The sequence below is a fragment of the Meriones unguiculatus genome, chromosome 2 (genome assembly GCF_030254825.1).
Source record: "Meriones unguiculatus strain TT.TT164.6M chromosome 2, Bangor_MerUng_6.1, whole genome shotgun sequence".
Lineage (NCBI taxonomy): Eukaryota > Metazoa > Chordata > Mammalia > Rodentia > Muridae > Meriones > Meriones unguiculatus.
Genome location: NC_083350.1, coordinates 119,806,858 through 119,831,180, shown reverse-complemented (window position 1 = coordinate 119,831,180; position 24,323 = coordinate 119,806,858). Strand labels below are relative to the sequence as shown.

At 38.7% G+C, this 24,323-nt stretch overlaps 1 protein-coding gene and 1 non-coding gene across 4 annotated transcripts; both read right to left on the bottom strand.

The window, feature by feature from the left end:
* Positions 1 to 367: 367 nt before the first annotated feature.
* On the bottom strand, positions 368 to 21,918 carry Nap1l1 (nucleosome assembly protein 1 like 1). Of its 3 annotated transcripts, XM_021655915.2 has the most exons (15): positions 15,318 to 15,373; positions 11,889 to 11,974; positions 10,550 to 10,652; positions 7,164 to 7,305; positions 6,863 to 6,943; positions 6,005 to 6,133; positions 5,186 to 5,257; positions 4,376 to 4,515; positions 3,894 to 4,039; positions 3,787 to 3,806; positions 2,955 to 3,077; positions 2,501 to 2,530; positions 1,949 to 1,996; positions 1,128 to 1,197; positions 368 to 502 (listed from the first exon to the last, which is right to left on the bottom strand). In XM_021655915.2, the coding sequence occupies exons 1-14, from the start codon at positions 15,332 to 15,334 to the stop codon at positions 1,162 to 1,164; spliced, it is 1,173 nt and encodes a 390-aa protein (XP_021511590.1). In that variant the 5' UTR covers positions 15,335 to 15,373; the 3' UTR covers positions 368 to 502; positions 1,128 to 1,161. The 3 variants fall into 3 exon arrangements, with proteins under 3 accessions (XP_021511590.1, XP_060234030.1, XP_021511591.1); XM_060378047.1 differs by lacking the exons at positions 10,550 to 10,652; positions 11,889 to 11,974 and adding an exon at positions 21,741 to 21,913 and having other exon boundaries at positions 15,318 to 15,354; XM_021655916.2 differs by lacking the exons at positions 368 to 502; positions 1,128 to 1,197; positions 1,949 to 1,996 and adding exons at positions 2,057 to 2,273; positions 21,741 to 21,918 and having other exon boundaries at positions 15,318 to 15,354.
* LOC132652594 (small nucleolar RNA SNORA48) lies at positions 14,956 to 15,099 on the bottom strand. The gene has a single exon (XR_009590192.1). It is a non-coding gene; the product is annotated as a small nucleolar RNA SNORA48 (small nucleolar RNA).
* Positions 21,919 to 24,323: the final 2,405 nt, after the last annotated feature.

Genomic DNA, 24,323 nt, shown 5'->3' with positions numbered 1-24,323 from the left:
ATGTGATCTTTTTTTTTTTGAGCATTTTAAGACTGAGACAGTTTGTAAGATTTACCCCAATGTGTCTTAACACAGCTGTGAGGTAGTTGAATCCAGCGCCACCCATTCTTTTCACACACAGTAAATGGCATGGCCAGCCACACACTATACATCCTTCGGCACTGAGTATTAGAATGGACAAGTTAAAAAGATATTTAGTTCTAGTAAAACGGAATTTAACCTATTAAAGTATCACACATCACTTGTCACTTTTTAAAAAGCACATGCGTACTACGCACTTCAAAGCTGTTCAATATAGAGAACTAGGCACCCCTGAACTCAAGCTAACTCTCTGCAAGAGCCTCAATCAGGACAAACTGAGACATCATCCTGTGAGAACTAAAACTGTGTGACATTTTTATTTTAGGCTATAAAAACAAAATTAGGCAAACAAACAACAGAAAACTCAAAATAGGTTCAAATGATGTAAAGTCATCCTTTCCAGGAAAGCAGAAGGTAGGCCCTACCACAAAAAAAAAAAAAAAATTCAATTAATGGAGGTTAATTTTCAAAGTACATTAAATACTATCAATTAAACTCTGAAGAGAAGGTAGTTTTTCTTCACCTTGCTATGATAATACGTATGAGTTGACTTTTGTTATATCATCTAACATATACAAATCCCTTAATAAACTGTTATTAAGTTTGATCTTCCTGGAAATTCTTAACCACAATTCTCCTTCCTCAAATGATGCTATGCTGTGTGAGTCACTGTATCTTCTAACATAACGGAAAGCACAGCTAATGAAGGCAGACTTCAACCTTTCTACCAGCTGAAAGCGACTTTGGTTCTTTAGGAAAGAAACAGCTATACCAAACAATGTGTTTGACAGTTATTTTCATAATTGTATTCCAACAGCTACATGATGAAAATATTCCACAAGAACCAAACCGCAGCAATAAATGAACATGCATTACAGAGGATTTTTGCACTCAACATATCTGACAGAACTATAATTAGTATTAACTATGTAGAACAAATTGGTCTTTAAAATATCAATTTCCTTTCTTTTAAAAACTTACTGATTCTACCAAGAAAATACAAAAACATAAGGCTGTAAGTAAATGAGTCGAGTTTAGGCTATTACAGGGTAGGCCGTCCTCAAGGCCAGACATTGTGCTTCACTGCTGCTTGCACTCTGCGGGGTTTTGATCCTTCTGTTAAAGGAAAACAATACGTCAATCTATCAACTACCTACTTTGATGAATTTTCAACAGTATTTCTTTAATTAGCACAGTATCAAGTCTTGCAAAAATTATAGTGAAGACAGAAAAATATGGAATAGTGGTAATTTAATGTTAGCAAGTCACTCAAGTATATAATAAAGCCTTATTATCTGAGGTAATCTATAATCATAAAATAACCAGTGTTAGACATTGCCAATTTTTTATTTTTACCTTTTATTTTCAAAAATACTAATTTATGATGCTAAGCCATATCTATCAAAATATTTTTTTCTTTTTAAAGTCCCTCATACTTGTTTAATTCAAGCACCCTTCTAATGTTTTACAGCACTTGATACATGAAAGAAAGGAAATCCTAGGCTTCAAATAAATCCTGGAAATAAACATTCTTTGAAGGAGAAAAAGCTTTTACTAACCCAAATTCCTAGGCGTTACAGACTAAGGCCTTCCGGGATTAAACAATAGTAATAATAGTAATAATGATTGGGAGAATCTAACACACAACATCACTCGAGTTCAAAGCACTCCTGCATCCACATCTCCCTTTAGCGGATTAATTGTAACTAGTTTGTTGCTCAGAAAACAATCAACTTTTAATGCTATTTATTAGAGCCAAATTCCAAGCAATTAAATGAGTAATTAGAAAGAATTTCTCATCTACTCGTACTTCATCCTAAGTTCATCCTAAGTTAAATTTAACAGAAACAGCACTGTTTTTGCTCACCTTTGGGTCATAGTCTGGATCATTTTCCTCATCTTCTTCTTCCCCTTCCTATATTAAAGTTCAAAATGCATCCATGAAGTAGGTACATAACAGAAAAAAACTGGCTCATAATGTATGGAAATTTTAATACAAGTTACTCTATGGGTCAACAGATTTTCATGATTACAGAGTTTGTTGATAATACAATTTAATTTGAAAGCTTCTAATATGAAAAATTTCCCAACACAACTTGAGACATCCAGACAGCTTTTATTGAAAAGATTTACTGCAGCCAACGTTGAAAAAGTTTACTGCAGCTTTTGACTTCTTCAAAGAGCTGATAACCCTGCAGCAGAACAAAATTATTTGAAATAAAAAAAAATGTTGCTGAGTTTTGCAATTTATTTATTGAAACCTTATACATACATTGTTTGGCTGTAGAATTCTAAAATCATATTTTCCAAAAATTTATCTCAAATCACAGAATGATTATATCAAAGGAATACATTAATCACTCAATTTATTCCTCAAAGTGTCACACAGGGAAATATTTGCTCATTTGGTAAACATTACCTCATCAGCTTCTTCACCTTCTTCATCATACTAAAAAGAGAAACAGGTAAAAGTATGAATGAATAACAAGTGAGTATAGTTAACACTCATAATTTGAACATTAAAATTTCAGAAGTTAAAATAACTACCGAAACGTTACCAAACTCTGTGCTCTGAAGACCCTATACTAGCTATACAAAAATATTACCATGAACAGTTACAAGTTCTAGTTCTTTCATGATATCAAAATATAGTAAATCTAACAGTAACTACATTTCATCAACTCAGAACAGTTTTTCTAACAGAAAAAAGAAAACTAAGGTAATGAATCAAGATTTAGAAAAGCTACCTAAAGGATTAGCTTCATTATGAATTGTTCTGTTCTACTTTTATGAAACAATAAATCTACCCTTTTATCAATTTTGACTATAGTAACCGAACAAACAATTACAACACAGGATCCAAATGTACTCACATCATCGTCATCATCCTCAATAGCTTCTCCAGTAAAGTATAACACTGATCTTGGGATTATACGCTCACGTAAGAAGTGACCAATTTCAAAGTCTGCAGCCAGGATAGCTTCAGCATCATCATCCTATTAAAAAATAGTAATTGTCAGCTTAGTTGACATGGGAGAAAACTTCAACTATGGTCTCCTTTCACTTGAAAATAAGCTTCCATACATGTGTGTAGACCAAACAGCCATCTGTAATGGATATGCTTATTATACCTAAAAATAAGTTAGCAGGCCAGCATGCACATTATATAGGACTTCTTTGAAGACAAAAGGCAAAAACAACTTTGCTACATGAGGGCATTCCTTTGAAAATATTGAAATGGCTGGAAAGCAGGTTAACGCTCAGTGTTAACGCTGTCTACTCTTGCAGAAGACCCATGATTCAGTTCCCAGCACCCACAAAGCTATACCTACCCGCCTGTAAGTAACTCTAGTTTAAGGACTATACCTTCCGTCTTCTGACTCATGCAGGCATCAGGCACACAAATGGAACATACACACATGCTAACAAATATTAATACATATAAAGCAATACTGAATCCTTAGCACGCATGGTAGGACGTGCCTTTAATCCCAGCACTAGAGGCAAGTGGATCTTCCTGAGTTCAAGGCCAGTGAGCCTGGTCTAAATAACTGAGTTCAAAACCTGCCAATGCCACAGTGAGCCTGACTTTAAGGGTGGGGGGAGGGGAGGGAGAGGCGAAGCTAGCTGCACCCAGCCCATACTGTTAATTGGACCTAGTTCTTTAACTTCTTGTGTAAAATAAATGGAATAAACTCAACTCACCAGATCTCCATTCTCAGGAACTGCAAAAGAGAAAAATAAATAAATAAATTAAGCTGTTTACAGTGAAAACCCATCAATAACCTAACCCTGACTAAGACACTACTTACCTTCAGGAGGAGCAAAAAAATTAAAGAAAGAATCATTGGAAACTGTTTTAGTCACAGTACGAACTGTCCCACGTCCCTTGTGTTTCTGCTTCTTTTTAATGGTTTTCAAAGTAACATTCTTTCCTTTTTTCCAATCTATCTGGCACCTTAGGAAACAAAATATGTACTTTTAGGATTTTAGCATACTTGATTGCTAGATTTTTACAAGTTTAAATGTCAAAGTAAAATTTTAGAGGATAACTGGTTTAAAAAGCAGTTTACTAAATAAAACTTCAAAATCTGTAATTTACAGTAGCATTATCACATGACAAAGTATGTGAATAGTGTATTGTATTCCTTCCCACAAAGCTACATTAGTCAGACCCAGAGGAAAATGGCAAAGACCAAAATGTCTGACAACATATAAATCCAACAGAAGGGAATGCAATATTGAAAAATCTACCTACAATTCAAAACAAAACACATCAGTACAATTAACTCACCCTGTACAACCCATAATTTCTGGTCCATCAAAAGAAAAGGGATCAGAATCATCTGGTTCTGATCTCATCCTGTAAGTCTTTGTTAACACTTCATTTGTGAAATATTCATTGGGTTCAAAGTGAAACTCTAAGATAAAACTCTTTAAAAGAAAACAAAAGTGAGTTAAGTTCTTAAACCATGAATTTTCAATGCATTAGCAAACAGCTAGACCTGTGATTTTTGATAAGCATACACCAAAGTCTAATACTTTTTTCCTCCTTCTGAAATAAGGTAACAGGGATATAAGGTAAACTCCTACTTCTGATGAAGACAAAAATAAATGAAGGCACAGGATAAGATTTCAACTTAAAATTATCATTTAGGTTAGGTAAATTAAAATAAATGACCAAATGTCCTTCCATCTCTCCAAAGGCCATTTTCAGATATGAAGGGTTGATCCTCAATTCAACCTTGAAAAGACTCAACCTTAAGACTCTGTAAGCCTTTCTTAATAGTGTGCCCATAGCTGGCAAAGGAGGGGTTCCTAGCTGAGCTCTCTCCTCATGCAGGCCCTCAAGCACCATCTACCTGAAGTCACTGGCAGGCAGACACCTTTAATAGTTCCCTCATTTTATCCACTTAATTTCAAAAAGCTTAAATTCCCCAAGAAAGGGGTTAAGCACAGAATCACAAGCACTAAAACCAAATATGCACATACTTGAGGGAGTACTAGTAATTTAATTCCTTACTGCATACCTAACTCTTGAATGTCATCTTTAAAACTTATCTATAAAATATATGACAAAACTAAATATTTAAAAGTCATTTACCATAGGCTGGCCAGCATCCGAGAACTTCACTTTAATATCTTTCAAGTGTTTTAGAATAGGTTCATCATGTTCCTTCAAATTAAAATAAAAATTAGTATCTAATTTGGTATTTTAGGGTCAGTATCCTGTTACCACAAAACAAACTTTTGACTGAAGACAATGTCCGTTTTATAAAATAACTATGAACCCTAAAACTTCATTAGATTATGGTTTACACAGAAGTTACCTCATACTGTGGTTTTTCAGCATACTGACTGACCAGTGAAAAATACAACTCTGAAAAGGGCTATGTTTACTTTTAAAATGTTTCCTGATTGTGTCTTGTGCATTTTCAAATTTTTGGTTCCTTTTCTACTTTGGCAAAGCAGAAAAGGAACACATTACTGAGACTATTCCTTTTTGTCACAGTTAACTCCCAGCAATAACAAGATAGGGCAATCAATACCACACAGGTTGGCAATGAAGAGGCAGTTTCTCAAAGATGGTAACATCTGTGTTGGTTTTCCAAGGAATAAGACGTTGTGAATGAGGTAAATAGCTTTACGTTTTAAGATGCAAATTGCCCCTGGATGAACAAATTTCAAACTGAAAGTTTTTGGGCAATACAAGCAAAACACTATTCCTTGATACTAAGCATAAGAAAACAAGGAATTGTAAACCAATGATCAATACCAAATATACCACTCCATTAATAAATTTTTAAAATACTTTGATTAATTAAACCTGAATTCTTTCTATATAAAACTATAAATAAGCCAAAGAAAGAAATCAATAAATTTCAAAGACTTTTTTGGGTAAACATGTAGTCTTTTCAATTACCTGAACCATATCACTGAGCAAATCAACATTCTTAAAAACTGTCAACCAAAATTCAGGAATTCCTTTAGGGTCTTCTTTTTCTTCATCCTTTTTCTCATCTTCAATCTTGGCCTTTTCTTTCATCTCCTCCTTGAAAAACGACAGCGAACAACTGAATGAATATATTAGGTCTTTTGATAAAGTTATACACACCCTCTGTAGACAGTACCCTAGGAATAAAAACAATTGACACTCACTAACTTTCAACCCTCGATCAACAAAGTTCTAGTTTAACTGTGTAAAAACTTGTCACTCATTCCAAAACTGCAATTCCACAGAAATTAATGCTCTTGTAACCCCCTTAGAAAGAACCACCATCCAGATCAAGAGCTTTAGGAACATCTTAAAAAAGCAGAACAGAGTCAAGAACAAGATTTTTAACCATAGCAAACAGAAATCCATCTAGTGGTCAGCCTCTGAGATCAAAACACTACACAAAGCACATCCTCCCAAAAGTAGCAATGCGAAAGAAAAGAAGCATGGTCACATAATGTAAAGCTAGACTTTTGTCACAGCTGTTGATATTTACTGCAGGCTACTCACTTGAAAACTGTCCTTCACCAGTCATCAAAAGTTCAAAGGAAAACCACATGAAAAGTTTGAAACATCGTAAAGGTAGACGACGCCAGGCTTACAAATGGCTTGTCTGTATTTTCCACATACCAAAAAGGACATTTCCTAGGTATAAGAACACTACTGACTGCCAGCACTTACAAAATTGATTATATAATACCATATGCCACCAGAAGTGCTACTTTTGAAACTACTTACGGTCCCATCATCTAAAAGTAAGTATAGGAGACTACCACTGGTACTAACCGAAACTTCATCCTCCTCATCTGGTTTCCATTCACATTCTTCTTCTGTAGGTTCATAAATTGCATTAATGATCTCAAATCGCTAAAGTAATTAAAAAAAAAAGTTTGTGTGAAAACATTAGCACTCAACAATTAACACTACTGGTTCTGATTAAGGATTCAAGACTTAGTAAGTAAATACCACAATTTTTAATACTTGCTATTGATGGTTTCACAAATACCAATTCCATGGAGATATTTAAGTATCAAAACATCTGCAAGTTTACTTTCCTGCCTTAGTTTAAAAAGTAGGATATAATTACCTTATCAAATAAAGGCTGATAGAGAACAGCGTACTTCCTCTCAAGATCATGAACTTCCTCATAGAATTTGGCTTCTATTTGTGCACATTTAACTTGAAGATTTTTGAGAGCATTCACCCGTCTTTTGACTACCTTAGGCAAGCTGAAAGTTTAAGAAACAATTCCATAAAATCATAGAAAAACACAAGTCATACTTCATACAAATTAAAACTGAAGTGGGTAAGCTTCTGAGCTGAAGCAAGAAATTTAAAATAACTAAACTTCAAAATAGGTAAACAGGCCCTTTAATTATAAAAGCAGGTAAATCAAGAAGGGAAACATACTCTGAATCCAGATTAAATTTTCTTTCCAAATTTTTGTAAAATAATTCTTACCTAACCATTAAGTAGTTAATAATAGGGATTAACACTTTCAGGTAGATCTGTTTTCTTACAATTATTGCTGTACAACCCTAACAACTTAAGTTGGATTTCCCCAGAATTTGCAGAAGGGAGACAGGAGCATCAGAAAGCTACATAGTGAGCCTGAGATTAGTCAAACTGGATTGACGTCTCAAAACAACAAGCTGAACTTAATTTACTGCTTTAACTTATGATACCAAATAGAAAGACATACATTCAAACTAAAAGCTAGAATGTATCTAATGTAGAATAGTCAAAGAAACTACAAAACAGAGAGACAGGAGTAGATATACACAAGCCATTAACATCCCATCTTTTAAAGTTATCCTTCCTAGAAACTTTCAGACCAAGGAAACTAAGAAATACAACACAGAATTACTACAAAGAAAGCTTAAACAATAGAATCACACTTGAGCTATTACCATCATGTCTTCTTCACTCTGCATTTAATTTTTATTATTACTGCACAGTTGGAGGAGCTGTACAAAGGTCAAATGACAACACTGTGAGACAGTTCTTTCTACTAGTCGGGTTTGCATCATGAGTACTAAATGCCTTATCTGCTAAGCTATCTCCTCATCCAAAAGGGTATTTGCAAAATAGTTACAAAAGCAAGAGTAAGGGGAGGAAGGAGGGAGCTACAGGGGGGATACAAAGTGAATCAACTGTAATTAATAAAAATAATTACTTGATTTAAAATAAAAGCAAGAGTAAGGGTGAAAAGATGGCTCAGTGATTATTTATTGCCCTTTCATTTCCCAGCACACATATAGGTTGCTCACACCACAACTCTAGCTCCAGAGGATCTCTTGTCCTTCTGTAGCCTCCCTAGGCAACCATACATATGCACATTAAATAAACAAAAAAAAAAAAAAAACAAAAAACAAAAAACAATGCTTAGGCCACCAAGGATAGATTAAACTGAGAGGTGAACAAGCTAAGTACAAGACATGGTCAGAAATAAAAGTGAGACAGCAGCCACAGAAATATGCAAAAGAAATCCAAGGTAAAATTAAGGGGCAGGTTGTAGCGCACACCTTAATCCCAGCATTCAAAAAGAAAGGCAGGCAAATCTCTGGGTTCTACAGACTGAGTTCCAAGACAGCCATGGCTACACAGAGAAACCTTGTCTCAGGGGATAAAAAAAAAAAAGGTTCTAGGAAACATTAGTAAGATCAAAACAAGTAGCTATTTTAAACCTAACCTACATACATGTTTAGAATATACATCAAACCAAAACTGACCCAAAGAAAACTTGGACAAACCAAATTAGATTTTAAAATAAAATGGTAGCCAGGTATGATAGTATACTTTTATTGCCAGTACTTTGGAGGCAAAGGCAGGCAAGTTCTCTGTGAATTCTAAGTCAGCTTGGTCCAAGCCAGCAAGGACTATATAAATTACTCCAATGATTTTAGCAATGTTAATTAAAAAAAAAAAAAAATTCTCTATATAAGAGGAACATAAAAGAACACTAGTCACAGTAGGAATCACATGCAAAAAATAAACAGAAATGAATGTAACCAATATTCTATGAAGAAAACCAAAAAACTAAAAGACAGCATGTGCTATACACGTATAGAGACAAGATGACATTAAGATATGCTACTGTGAATCCACAAACTTCAAAAGTAACAGAAATCAAACCTTCTGAATTTAAAATTTTGAGAACCCTGTGAAGCATGTGGCATGAAAGTCTAGGTAGGTTAACCTCTTGATTGTATTTACACATAGGACAGTATGTGAAGAAGCATCTTGTCTTGTCAGACATACTGTAAGGTCAAATGATATGAGAACAAAGAATCACGTCTTGACCAACATGAAATGAGAACTCTTAGATGTAGAGTATGGAAGCAACCCTCTCAGATATTGATGCATACTATGAAGCCACAGTATACTACTAAATGTATAAAGGAAACTGGTTCACAGCTACTAGTTTAATAAGAACTTCGTAAAACACAGGAAGAAATGAATGGATGTTTTACCTGTGCCAACTACAAAGCTGGACTTTGAAGGAATTAAAGACCTAGATGTGAAAATTAAAACTAGCCAACAAGAATGTAGGAGTTAAGAAAGATTTCCTAAACAATTTGAATGTCCAACAAAATGAAAAACACACCCCAGTTCTAATACTATTACTCCATGGATAAAATATTTTGCAAAGCTAAGATGAAAATGAGTAGGTAATATAAGGGTTTCTACAAAGTATGAAATGACAGTAACTTCAGTAAGAAAATGGACAGAGGGTACAAATGGCCTACAAGGCTCAGAAATTTTCTGAAAACCAGCTGTTAGTAGTTTGTTAGAAATCAGAAAATACAAGTAAAACAAGACTAGACTAGTTGAAAAGAAGAAAATAATCTACAAAAGCTGGATGCTAACTTTTGGCAGAGACATGGAGATACACGCACACTATAACACCTCTAGAAAACCTAGCATAATCTAGAAATCTTGCTACAGAACAGATACAGATCAAGATTGTTTGCCTCTAAGAAGCAATTCTATCACAAAGCAATAGCCCAAAGAAACTGTTAGTTCCTTAAGAGGATATACAAAATGATGGGCATCCGTCCAGTACAATCTGTGAAGATAGGACCAAAGGAAAAGGAGGTAACAGAACAGTAGAGACAGAACCAGGAAACATTTCCAGTAAGCAGAGAAGATAGACATGGACCTTAAAATCAGACAGCTGAGGAGTTATTAAGCCTTAAATGGATATGTAACACATGAAGTGATCTGTATTTCTAATTCTGTACATTTCTAACAAACTTCTAAACAATTCACAGAAATTGTACACTTCACAGGAACTGTACACTTCCTGCAGACTTAAACCAAGTCTAATCAGATCTCTGTATCTTAACTCCCCAAATCTAATGGAAACTAACAGACATTAGCTTTCCAGGATCACACAGATAAACTTACATGGCTTTTTATAGAAAGATAAATAAGGTAGGTAGAGAAAAAAAAAAAAAAAAGAACTTGTACCTTTCAATGTATCCTGTTGGTGTGTCTACCAGACCATCAAGTCTTTCCTGAAGGGCTGCAAGAATCTGAGGATTTTGCATCATCTGAACAGTTAGCTGACGCGCTTTTAAAAAGAAAGGGGAGGGGCATTGAAAGAGGGATTTATGAAAATATTTCTGCTTTGTTTCCACTGGACAACCCTCTCATGAAGTCTTCCTAATAGGCCTGTAAAATGCTGGTATGATGAGTAGAAATGTGTTAAGGTAAGCTTTTCAAGAAAATCCATCACTTAGCAAAGTCAGGGTTTCTAAGATCTTTAATGTACAGGATGGATTTCTCTAGACCACTCTCATAAGTAAGGGACACAATACATTCCTTTCTGTCTGTTATCTTATATTTCACCCACCTTTCACTATAGGTTCAGATGCCTCCCTACAACTCTGAAGGAAGTCAACACTTAGCAGAAAATTGGTACACTGACAATTTTAGGCAGGAGAAAAATGAAGGGACTGCCTGGATATTTTATATTTGATGCTTAATAAATGTGTTTATTTTATGTACATTTAATAGGGTTTTTTGGAGATTATAACAAAATTAAATTACCTGTCAGTTTCTCACATTATTAACTGAGCAAAAATAGTCAAAGGTTGAAACCAAGGCCAAAAGAATGTGACTAGTGACTTTTTATGATTATACTTAATTTAAATATACACTTAATTTATAAAAAAAAATTTCCAGTTATATTCTTGGACACCAATTAAGCTTTTAATACTAAGTGATACACAGCTGTAACAGGCATTTAGCAGCATCAAATTATGGCAAATGAAAAAAACTTCTAAAAAGCGGCAGGAACTCTTATTTTCATATTTAACCTGTCTAGAAATGAAAAAGTGAATCACCTGGCTAAGTACTCTTGGACCACGTCTATCTCATCAGCACTACTCCTTGTTCAAATCATCTGCCAGGTAAACTTTCAAATGCCCTTTTGGTGTTTAATAGGGAGCAATTTTAAAGACTCACACACAATGCTTACTACATAAAAATAGTAATCAGTTTGGAAGCATTGTGGAGTAACTCCTACTTCCAGCCTTCTAGTATTTCTCAATTCAGACTAAACTCAGTTACTGACACAGCTGCGTGCTCTGTGGCTCCAGCAGTGGCAGTACATCACTGAGTTCTTATCTTACATGCCCACCTTCATCACTTGCTGCTTCCTCTCAACACTTAACTAAACTTAAGGAAGGATGGGGAGATAAGGACACTGGACAGGGCTCCAGAAAAGGGGGAACAGTTCTTATTCAACTCCCCTAGAAGACACATGCCAGCAATTGCTGGCTCCTGAAGGAATTTAAAAGAATACCTTTGATTTTTGTTTCTTCACCCGTTTCTTCTTCTTCTACTTCTTCAACGTCATCCAAATCTTGATCAAGTTCAGACTGTTCTTTGCTACAATGTCATAGCATCACACCATAGTTTAAATGTATGAATTACAAAACAAAATTATAGAAACTATGCTTCTTTCAAAGAACAAATTCAAAAAGCAATTCAGTCTTCTATGTAGACAAATACTACTTAAAACCTCTACTTAAAAAGTTTATACTTCAAGCTCTACAACTGCAATCTGATAGGTTTGTGACCTACAGAAGTTTTCAAACTCATATCCAAAGGCTACATTCTTGTATTACTGTATTGAAGAGCCCTGTCATTTTATTTAGGGCAGCAAATAAATGTGGAAGCCTGGTTTTCCTAGACCATTATATAAGTAACTACAGCTAGGTTTTGGCAATGTCATTTTATTTGCTGTTAATTTTGTACACTGTTTCATGTAGCTCAGGCTGGTACCTAACATCCTATTTAGTTGAAGATAAACTTGGATTTCTGATTCTCCTGCCTCTACCTTCCAGAGTGCTAGGATAATAGGCCTACACTACTTTGCCCAATTTATGATTGTGAGTTGTTGGGTTCTTTTGTCCTGTTTTTGTTTTTCAGATAGGATGTCAGTGACCATGCAGCCCTGGCTGCAGCAGATCTTATTAAAACAGAATTTAAAACTTTTATAAAAGAATCCTTGAAAAATGGTAGATAGCTAGAAAAACTTTCTAAGCTTCATCCATCCTTCCTTTCTGCATAAGAAGACTACATCTTCAGCAGTCACATTAGACTATGAGACATCCCAGAAAATGTTAAGTATCCTGGCCAGCACTCAGGAAGCAGAGGCAGGCGGACCTCTGAGTTTGAGGTTAGCCTAGTCTAAAGAGCAAGATCTCTGCCAGAGCTCAGAGAAACTGTGTCTTTAAAAAACCAACCAATCAAACATTGAGAGATCCCACCATCTCTGATGTTTACTGATATTTGCTCCTCCATCCTCTAGCCTCATCTCCAGAGTACTGGGGCTATACAAAGACATGTGCCTAGTGCTCTACTTCCTCATAATTCCTTTACATTTTAACATCTGGATTAAAGAGTTCTGACTAATATGTACCCCTTCCCTAGCTGCCTTCCCTAGCTGTGAGTTGGTTCCCACAACACTAGAAACCAGGTCTACATCCAGACACTGCCTACCAAGGAACTGGACTACCGCCAGAGAAAGCATTCTGACACAGGGTTCTCATAGCTACACCAGAATCCCATGTTAGCCAACCTTCACTTTCTAATGACCAATCTTAACAATCAGATGATGCTATCTTATTAGGATAGCCTGCTACAAATTAAGTCCAAAACAAAAGGAGAAAAAAAAATTAAGAGTAAATAAGACTAAATAGGAAAGAAACAGAGAAGGAGTACAATCAGTGAAATCAGAAAAGGAAGCAAAGATTTGAGAACACAAATAGAATAATGAAGTCTTTACATCTCTGTGCAGAAAGAACAAAGAAACAAAGATGAAAAGCTGGATTAAGAGATACTAAAAGACCACTCCAAGATATAATATCTAACAATTGCTGCAGAAAGAGAAGAAACAAGCCAATGAACAACACAGACCAGACATGCTATAGAACTAAAAAACAATGGGTTTGGCCAAATGAAAGGGCCCACTACTGAATAGCTACTATCAAATGATAAAGATGACAAAATTACTAGACATTTTAAAAACTAAAGCCAAATTAAAAAGAAATAGAATGCGTAAGTGATCAAAGAAACTGGCTTTGAATTTCAGTATCACACTGGAGGCACAGTAACAGTAGAACAGTGCCTTCAAAATTCTGAATAAGAATGTTCATTAGAATTCTATACCTTCACTATCAAGCATAAAGGAAAATAATAACTTTCATTTCTGTTGTATGTCAAAGTAACCTACTTCCTTGTCCTCATCTAAAGAGAGTAAGCATATATAAAGAGGTCAAGATTGCCATACATACTTGTATGTGTTGACCTTATGGTAAAGTTCCTGGCCCCTACCAAACGCCATGCCCTAGACATCTAAAAAGCCACTGGCAGTCTAATTAACGTGTTGTGTTTTAACCCATGGTGAGCTAATTAGACTGTCAAAATAATGTGACGAATCTTGTAGTCTCTCATTCTCCCTGACTACATCTCTGTATGATAGCCATCCACGAGCTGGGAACGGTGGTGCATACCTGCAATCCCAATCCCAGCACTTAGGGAGGCAGGCAGACAGGCAATCACTGTAAGCTCAAGGACAGCCTGCTCTAGAGTCCAGGACAGCCAAGGCAACACAGAGAACCTTGTCTCAAAAAAAAAAAAAAAACCCCTAAACTAAGGGGGAGGGGAGGAAGAGACATTACATCCACACTAAAAAAACACGCCACATAAAAATGTGCTTGCACTTGTGTTTCAAGCTGTCACAACAAAGCCTTGTAGGGCCTCAAAGTTTACGCCTCTACAAGCAACACTGCTTTAAGTCAGTGATTCCTACTATTCTTCAAAATTCAACACTCAGCTGGGGAAACCGCTCAGTGGCAGAACACTTAAGCATGTGTGAAACCCTCTATTCCCAGGACTGTCCCACCCTCCTCCCCAAGCCATTAGTAAACATTCTAAAGAAAAGCAAAGACATGAATTAAAATCAAGACTAGTGCTTACAACTCTGAGTAAGAAGCTGAGACGGGCCTCTCACTGTTAGAATCTTCCCACTTTTAACTTGGATATGTATTGTTGATGTTTCAACTCTGCATGTGTGTACTCACACATGAATGTTAGTAAGAAAATGTTGAGAAATATATATGCTAAAAATTCTCCCAAGTACTTATGATCTATTACCATGCCCAGCACTTTTCTAAGAATGAATACTGACAAATGGTTTTACTGTATTTTTCTGCCTTCTTTCAGTTTTCTTGGAGACAGGGTCTCAATAAGTAGCTCTGGTTGTTCTGGAAGTAACTATGTAGATCAGGCTAGCTTCCAACTCAGAGATCTACCTGTTACTGCCTTCCAAGCACTGGGATTAAAAGCACATGCCACTTCTGGTTTTATGTGCCCTAGGCATGAAACAGCTTCGGCCACCAAGCCAGGCATCAAGCTAGGATGAACAAAGGACTGCCATCTGTTCTGCCCCCGACTGATATAAGAACAACACCACCAAAAAGGTGCATCTTTGCCCATTGCCAGGGGGTGGTTTAACATTCATGAGTGATTATGTGTGTTTATGTATACACACACACACACACACACACACATATATAAAACATATATAGAATTTTAGAGTAGATATTCCACCCAACTTCCAAAAGCAGGCACCAAAGATGTCAGCAACATACATTTTCAAAAAAATACAATTTGTACTATTTATTAACTACATACATCAAAAGGAACCCAACTATCTGCCACTTACTTGTCAATGTCTGCCATCTTGTAAGAACTGCAAATATCTAAGGAAAAAAAAAAGAATCAGGGTTAAAAACAAGTACGGCTTGCTGAAAGCTAAGAAAAACATTTGAAGTGAAACCCTATGAATTAACAAAACACTAATTCTAGTAATTTCATAATCCCTTTAAAATAGCATGTGTCAGCCAGGCTGTAATCCTGGCACTCAGGGAGGCAGTGGCAGGCACATCTTTGAGTTTGAGGCCAGCCTGGTCCACAAAGCAAGTCCAGACAGCCAGCTACACAGAGAGAAACCATTTCTGGGGGTAGGGAGGTGGAGCGTGTGTTTAAAAGAAAAGAAAAACAAAACAACACACACACACACACACACACACACACAAAGAGGCCATCATAAAAACTTCAGGCCAGGTTAATTTCACATAGACAAAAGAAAGTACAGTGATCTTTATTCAAATACTTTTAATGATAGTGAAAGGTCAATTTCTTTTTTGGAAAAAAAAAATTTTTTTTTTTGTTTTTGTTTTTTCCAGACAGGGTTTCTCTGTGTAGCCTTGGTTCTCCCGACCACACTGGCCTCGAACTCACAGGAATCCACCTGCCTCTGCCTCCCACAGTGCTGGGATTACAGGCATGTGGCACTGCAGCTGGCTGAAAGGGTCAATTTTTCTTTAGCCCCTTAGAATTGCTTTTTTAAGACAGGCTTTCATCAGGTAACCCTGTGTGGTCTAAAACTCACTCCATGGACCAGACTGACCCCATCCTGGAGAAACCTGCCTGTCTCTGCTTCCCCAAGACTGGGACTAGAGGTATATACACACCCAACAATCCACTCTTTTTTAAAAGCACTTTCAAATGCACTTATTTATTGTGTGTGTGTACCATGCATGTGTGGAAGTCAGAGAACAACTTACATGAGCTGGTTCTCACATTCCATATGGGTCCTGGGCATAAAACTGAGGTCATCAGGCTTGGTGGCAGACAACTTTTACCTAGTAAGCCATCTTACCAGTCCAAAACCAGTAATTACTTTTCAACTCAAATTCACTTCAACTTTGCTTAATTACTGTCCTATTAAAAAGCTTAATAGATCCTATAAATCCAAAAAACCCTATAAATCCTGCACTAAATATTAGTAGTTTTCAGTTATTTTATGAAAACTGGCGCCAGAACCTTGGAACAGCTGCTAAATGTGCTGAAAGATAGAGACTAGCCTGAGCTAAGTTCTAGACTTTGCCTAAAAATATACTTCTTATAGCCACAAATTAATCTATTTTGCCCCTTAAACACTTATATGCTACAGCTTAGCATACCCTGACAATATATTCACAGGCACTTGCATACGAAAAATAAGTGAGATAACGTCCTCCTACCCACAAAGAATTCATAGAAGAAACTAATTAATCCTATACTATAAAAGCCTAAATATTACCATCAAATGAACAGTCTTACCAAGTCTGAAGATAAAACTGGGAACTGTGGGTATGACTTAATGGTAGAGCATTACCTAGCATGCAAAAGGTCTGAATTTGATCTTAGGGAGAAAGGGGAAGAGAGGCAGAATGAAGAAAAGCATCATCTACAACAGAAAAGCCATCTATTAACGATCAAATTTAGAAACTAAATAGAATTCCCAGAATAAAAATAAAATACTGACATCAAGCTAAATAGGTTGGCTCAACAGTAAATTAGGTTTGGCTTAGGAATAGATTAATATGAAAGGAAGCTAGAAGTCATACTGCAAGCAGGTCAGGACTGAAAGAAAATACTCGGAAGGAAGATTAGGATATAACAAAATGGAACTGAGATTGGATACAAATTTTAAAAGCATATAGATTAGAACACTAAATTTCTGTAAGTGATGAAATACACCAGTCTACAGTTAAAAGAAACCCTATAAATCCTACTCTCCTAATGAAGATAAAACATGCTGCATTACAGCAGTAAAAAGAAAAAAATAGTACCATGGGTGGTAGAGTACACATTTGATGCAAGGACCCCAGAGTGTTGACCAACGATTTTAGACCATATGAAATCAAAATAGCTTTTTAAAATTAAGAAAATTAAATTAAGGGAAAGGAGATAATTGGAAGCAGAAAAATGCCTCCAAGCAATCTCACTAGAAATATTGTTAAATATACACTTATCTAGAAGGAAAAGTGATTCCAGGTTGATATTTGAGGGTTTTTTACATACCCATTCACTATAATGCTCAGGATGTGCTCAAACTACTCATGATCCCCCAGCCTCAGATACCCCAATACTGAACCATAAGCATTATCTCACCATACACAGCTAAATAGTAATTCCACCATGTTTACAGCAGTAAAACACCATTCTAACCAAACTGTATCACTATATTACCATGAGGAGAAAAATTTCAAGAACATGAGATATAAAAGGTTCAGTGTGTAACCCAATATTGTACTGACCATCTCAACAGGAAGGATGCTGGTTTCTAATTAATTTTCCTTAAGTCATTTATTAATCTGAATTGAAATAAGTACAATCTTCCACAAAAGTAGAGGGAAGGGAAACAAATGCAAAACACCTGACTACACACATACACACACACACACACACACACACACACATTTATCATTTTATGGTCTTCTAACAGATATCCAAACACCTGCTGGTAGATCATTTTCTGGAAACATTCCCCAATATATTAATCAGTAGGCAAATTTTTCCTCTTTAGAAAATGTTGACTTCATGATGAAAACAGGCAATCATTTTAAAAATGTGAATGGTTTATAATGAGAAACCAGTAAAAATCAGCCTTTCTTTCTCTCAGACCCCATTCAATTTCAAGAATTTCATTAGTTCAGGGCTCCAATTCAACTTCACAGTTTAAAGAGCACCTTAAAAAACAACAACAACAACAACAAAAAAAACACAACACTTTCATTCTAGTGATACTAAGTCACATTACAACTGGCCATGTATTAAACTCTAAAGCAAAATGGAGTCTTTGAGAACACTACCTTCTTTCCAAGGGTTTCGCCCAACCCAACAGTAGATTCACATGTACAGAATGGCATGCAGCAAAACCCCTCACTTGCTAGTAACACTCTATGTGCAATTTCCATGTACATGACATACAGAGCTCACATGCAAGCAGCCACTATCTAATTACATGCAAACAAATTCCATACTGAAACAAAACCATCTGACTACACTAGCTTTTTACCCAGAGCAAATAAATCCCAGGATTTTCACACTGATGTGTGGTACTTCAAGTCTAACAACATACCTTAAAGCCCAACATAAAGAAAGAGATGGCTTAACGTTTTCCCTGCAGAGACCTGGCATCAATTCTCGGTATCCACTTGGCAACTCACAACCGTTTCTAACTCCAATCCCAGGATTTTGACACCTCTTCTAACCTTTACAGGTACCAGGCACACATGGTACAGACATACATGTGGCCAACACTCATACACACAAAATTTAGCTTAAAGATGTTAAAACTAATCTATGTCATCACTGTAAAACTAACTAACCCTGAGTAAGCTTTTTAATCACCTGTTTTCTAGTTATATGTTAGTGCTACCACCTAAGCCATATACAGTAAGATAGGGTCAACAAGAGAAAGCAAATGCTACTTAACAGCATTAAATGATTCACACGGAAGTTGAACAATGCCAAGCACTCTCAGCACTCCAAAGAGGCAGAAAGATCTGAGTTCAAGGGCAGCCTTGTCTACACAGAAGTTCTAGGACAGCAGAGCTACAAAGAGAACCCACCTTAAACTAAGCAGGCCCTAGTAACCACTGTGCCTTGACTACTTGCCCCCCTGTAGTGCCCTCTTAATGTCTTGTGACCTTTACTTTCACCTGACTGGGTGCTCTGCCCACATGTATGTAGGCACACCGTTGCCTGTGTTGTACCATGTGCATGTTGCATCCCCTGGGACCAAAGTTAGATAGTTCTGAGCTGCCATGTGGGTGCTGGGTTGTCTGGAAGAGCAACCAGTGCTCTTAACCCCCAAGCCAGCTTTCCAGCCCCTGGGGTACTCTATTCATTGTGAGAAAAGTATAGCTTTTCAGGGAAAAAAAATAAAAATGTGAAAAACTTTTCAAGTGGAAAAAAACTGTACAAATACATTTTTAGCAATGAAAGGCAGTTGCTAATCCAAGGTGCAGTAGTTACTTTCTCTTAAGCCCCGGATTATGGTCTGGTTTTAAAAATGAAGAACTAAAACCAGCAACCATTATAAAGTATATACAGTATGGCTTAAACCAGCATAAAGCAGCTACTCGCGCTACCTCACCTCCAGCATGCACAACGAAAACTTGCTACTGAGATGAAATTAGTTTGAAGACGAAGTTTAATCAGCTCTAACAGGCCCTTTTCTGTACAAGTCCTAATTACCTTAAGCTTCTCCAATCCTTTCTTCTCAGTCCTCACAGCTTAACACCTCATATAGACAAACCAATATTTGCTCATGGTATGAGATACAGATCAGAATAGGTTTAGTTTTAGAGTGATGAATGCGCACTCATTTCTAGAAGTTCAGATTCTTAATCCTTTTGGATTTATAAGCAAACAAAATAAGCCATGTATTTTCACACCTTTAAATCTTTTTTTTTTTTTTAGTCATAGTCCAGCTCTTTCAGCCCATTTTCCTGTATTGGCTTAGGTCACCTGGAGCCAATACAAGCAAGCAAATAACGAAACTTTAGAATTTTAGTCACATTGGTTCTCATGAAATCTCATGAAAGGACAAGTCAGGCACCACACTCATGTGTTAAATTATTGTCAATTATAGGGCACAATACTAAAAAACAAAATATACGAAACAGGTATTTTGCAACAGATAAAATTGACAAACTTCTTGTTGAGATGTTGAGGAGCCTTTAACTTCTCTTTAATACTCTAAACAGTGACGTAAAAAGAACATCTATTAAGTCAAGATTTTATGACAGATGTCTAAGTCCCTACTAATGCTAAATTAAATCCCTCCAATCCAGACTTAGAATTAAAGTACAGTTTAAATCTGGGATGTATACTTCACCTATAAGCAAGTTTGAGAGACAAGAATTCCCCAAGAGCACCAGAAATCCCAGTTACTTGAGTTAGTTTTAAAATAAATCGGTCAGCAGGATCCCAGCACTCAGGCAGAGGCAGATAAATCCATGAGTTCGAGGCCAGCCTGGTCTACAAAAAAGACAGCCAAGGCTACACAGAGAAACCCTATTTCGAAATAAATAATTGATATACACCTGTCTTAGGTTTTCCCCTAATCCAAAGTATTCTTTGCCTATTAGTTCTGCTGGCACCTATTTTCAAAAAGCAGCAAAGTTTGTGATGGCTCTTCTTAAATCAGGTTAGTTGATGTTCGGAATCTTGTCTTTTCAGAATTTAGATTCGTATGATGTGGGGAGTCCTTGAAGACTTAAAGTCTGGGGCATCCTTTGATTCTGAAAAGTCCAGCCCTCCCGACAGGACCGAGATGTCTCCTCTCTCCCTTCAACGCCACTCCCGAAATCTTTACAGATTTACGTGGCGCACTGAGCTTCAACAGCATATAAATATATTATACATGTGTATAACATATATGGCCTGCTCCATACCTCCACTTCATCCCTAGTTGAGAATTCCGAGGTCTTCCGTAGGGGAAAACCACACTATTGGTCTATTAGCCTCGGAGACCCCCAAGAAGCCACCCTCTTCATTTTTCACCTTACAACCATCTGCAGGCTTAAGGGGACTAGGACTAGTCTCTCCACACAAACACAGCCCCGGCCATAGTACCCATCTAAGTTCTAACTGAACCTGAAAAAAAAAGAAAAAAACCCAGCGATGGCTAAACGCTCTGCACGTGTTAACCCCCCGAAGAGCCGGGCGAAGGAGGCTGCCTTCCCCACCCCCACCCGCCTCCCGGCCGCTAGCTCGCTCCTTTTCCTGCAGGGATGCGTGCGAGCCCCGGGAGTCCGCTTCTCGTCGCCACCCTTCCTCCGACAACTCCTGAGGGAAGTCGGTCGGGGTGGGCCCGGGCCAGGGGTCTCCCGCCGCACGCTGCGCGGTCCCCACGTGCCCGGGCTCCTCCGCGCGGAGGCCGCGGCCTGTGCAGCCCTCCCTGCGGGTGGAGCTCGCCGCCACCGTTTCTTCCGCCCCCCCCCCCCACCTTCCCCGCGGCCTGCCTCCGCCGCGTTCCCCTCGTGAAAGGCGGGCGGGTGGGGGGGACACACCGACGGAGCGGCGTCCCGGGGCGAGCCGGTGGGCCCCCGCGGCGTGGCCTCCTTCCTCCTCCGCGCCCCGCGGCCTCGCTGTCCCGCGCGCCCCGCGGCGGGCGGCGCTCCCTGGGGGTCCCTCAGGCCGCACGGACTCCCCCGGAAACGCCGCCCGCCGCCTCGGTTCCCCTCGACAAACACCTCGCGGATCCCCTCCCCACGCCCCGGCCCTCCCGGCCGGCCCCAGCCGTTACCGTTCCAGGAGAGCTCGGACGCGGAGGCGAGCGGCCGGAGCTGCGCAGGCAGTGACTCAGGGCGGCGGCGGCGGCAGCGGCGGTGGCGGCGGCGGTGGCGGCAGCGACGGCGGCGGCGGCGGCGGCGGGAGGAGCGGGAGGCGGCGCCGCGAGCAGATGGCGCTAAAAAAGACCCGAGAGCCCGCCGCTCGCGCTCATATACAATTAGCGTCAGCACGTAGGGCCGCTCCGCCGCCCTCCCCTCCCCTGGCCTCGGCGTTGCCTAGCAACGGGAGCGGGAGGCGGGCCCGGGCCTTGTTGCCTGGCAACAAAGCCGCCCTTCCTCCCCGGGCGCCCTAGGCTTCCCGCCAGAGGCGGTCCTGGGCTAGTTGCGCACTCCGCCATGGTCTCTCCTGCCTGCGCTGGGGTGGGAATCCCAGCCCCACTGCGAGGACCCTAATGGCTTGCCGCTAGTTCTGCTTGTCTCCCTGGCCGCAGCCTTGCAGCATCCCGGCTAGGATTCCCATCCGCATCCAGGCCTAATTCCTGCGCCTCTTAACCGCGTCTCCTCTGAAACCGTTTTCCCACCCTAGCCAAGACCCCTGTGACCTAAGAGCCAGCTCTTTCCTTGTGACCACCCCAGCGGCACCTTCTATAGGTGTTGCTCTTAGCTCGGGGGGGCCCCCATGGCTTGTGAGGTGTTTCGCAAGTGATGTGCGAGCCTTCATTTCTGTTTTAGTTCATTTGATGAGGGGGAAAAAAATATATATATATATATATATATGTATGTATATGTATTTATGTATTCCTTAAAGTGCTTTATAATGAAAATAATCAATTTTAATGAATTTTAATTATGAAAATAATCAAAGTTATCATTTTTTTCACCTTCCTGAAAGAGTAGCTACTATATAAACCCCTAACTTGTGAAACGTGGCACCTATTTTCTTTTTTCTTTCCTTCATTCATTCACTCAGACTCTGTGTTAACAGCCGCAGCTGTCCTGGACTCCCATTTGTAGACCAGGCCTCAAACTCACAGAGATCCGCCTGCCTCTGCCGCCTGGGTGCTGGAATAAAAGACGTGGACCTGAGATTAAAGGTGTAGATCACCAAGCTCAGTTTTGTAGCTACTTTTCAATTGACTAGGGATCACCTTTTAACTCTGTGTTTGGTGCTTTTTGGCTTTGTTTTTTAGCGCAGGGTAACGTTGTGTAGTCTGTGCCCATATCAATTTTTTAATCTTCCAGAGTGTGGGCATGTGCCACAACACTGAGATCTACATATAAAATAGTTGTGCTTTAAGTGTGCTGTGACCTTCCACACACCCTTTAAAGCGGAAGGTCAGCCCTTGTCTATAATACTAAGGCACTGTCTACATTTTTACATTCTCACTCCCCCACAAACCTACACAAGAGCCTTCCAGGCACTACACATCCTGTGATAGGGAAACATTGGAAATACAGGCAGACAGATGGGAGGATTTTGTTATCTGTTGTGAAATCAGGCATAGAAGAACTTGGTTAAAAAAAAAGTAATGTGTGCATATAAAAGGCTATGTGCTATTATTATTTTAATGAAAGAATAACTAGTCTTTGAGGTTTGTCGGTGTAATGTGTGCATATAAAAGGCTATGTGCTATTATTATTTTAATGAAAGAATAACTAGTCTTTGAGCTTTGTCAGTGCTGGGGCCAGTGGCTGTAGCTCATTTGGTAAGAGTACCTGGCTAGTATGCACGAAGCCCCGGGACCCAAACCCCAGCACCATATAGCACATGTGTTGTCATGCTTCTGCAATAGCAGCAGCACTCCAGAGCTGAAGGCACAGGGTAAGCAGCTTAGGTTCATAGCTAGCGTGGACTACTTAAGGTCCTATCTCAAAAAAGAATCACTGCTAATTTCCAATAAGATAACCATCAGTATCGAGAAAGCATACAAAAGTTCTCTGGGGGAAAGCAGAGTGTGGTGTCACACACCAGTCAAGCCAAAAGATGGAAGGTAAAGACAGGATTTTCTTTTTTTTTTTAATCTCAGTGCAGATTAAATCTCAGTGCAGTCTCATGGTGAGACCCTCTCTTAAAGCTTTTGGACTCTTCGGGGTTTTTTTAATGGAAATACTATTTTCCATGAAACATCAAAACATCTGTAATCTCCTATTGTAGTCCTCACATGTAGGAACCAGCACTTCTGCATTAGAGGAGGCCATTTTTAAAATAATATGTTTATTTATGTGTATGTGTGTGCCCTTGCGTGTGTGCTTGCAAATTCCCATGGGCTACTAAGTGGGTATTCAGGTCGCTCAGAAGCCAACTTGAAGGAGTCAGCACTCTCCTACCATGTGTTCCCAGGGATCTAACTTACGTCATCAGGCTTGGTGCTAAGTACCTTTACACACTGAGCCATCTCATGGGATTGATTTTTTCCCCCTTTGCTACTCTCTAACCTTGGTGAAATTTGTTGTTTTTAACAAAATCTCAAACAGTAGATTTTGCCAACAAAGACTCGAAGAGCCAGATGAAAGCCTGCTAGATCAGAGAGGCACAGAAATCACCCAGCTGACCTTCCTCCTCACCCGATGTTCCAGAAGCAATGCCTCCTTCTCTC

What these genes read in the sequence shown, in the direction of transcription:
- Nap1l1 (XM_021655915.2), bottom strand. An exon ending in TGAAGAAACAAAAATCAAAG is followed by an intron (nt 10,653 to 11,888) that starts GTATTCTTTTAA and finishes TCTTTTTAAAAG; the next exon opens with CGCGTCAGCTAACTGTTCAG. An exon ending in GAAATTATGGGTTGTACAGG is followed by an intron (nt 4,040 to 4,375) that starts GTGAGTTAATTG and finishes TTGTTTCCTAAG; the next exon opens with GTGCCAGATAGATTGGAAAA.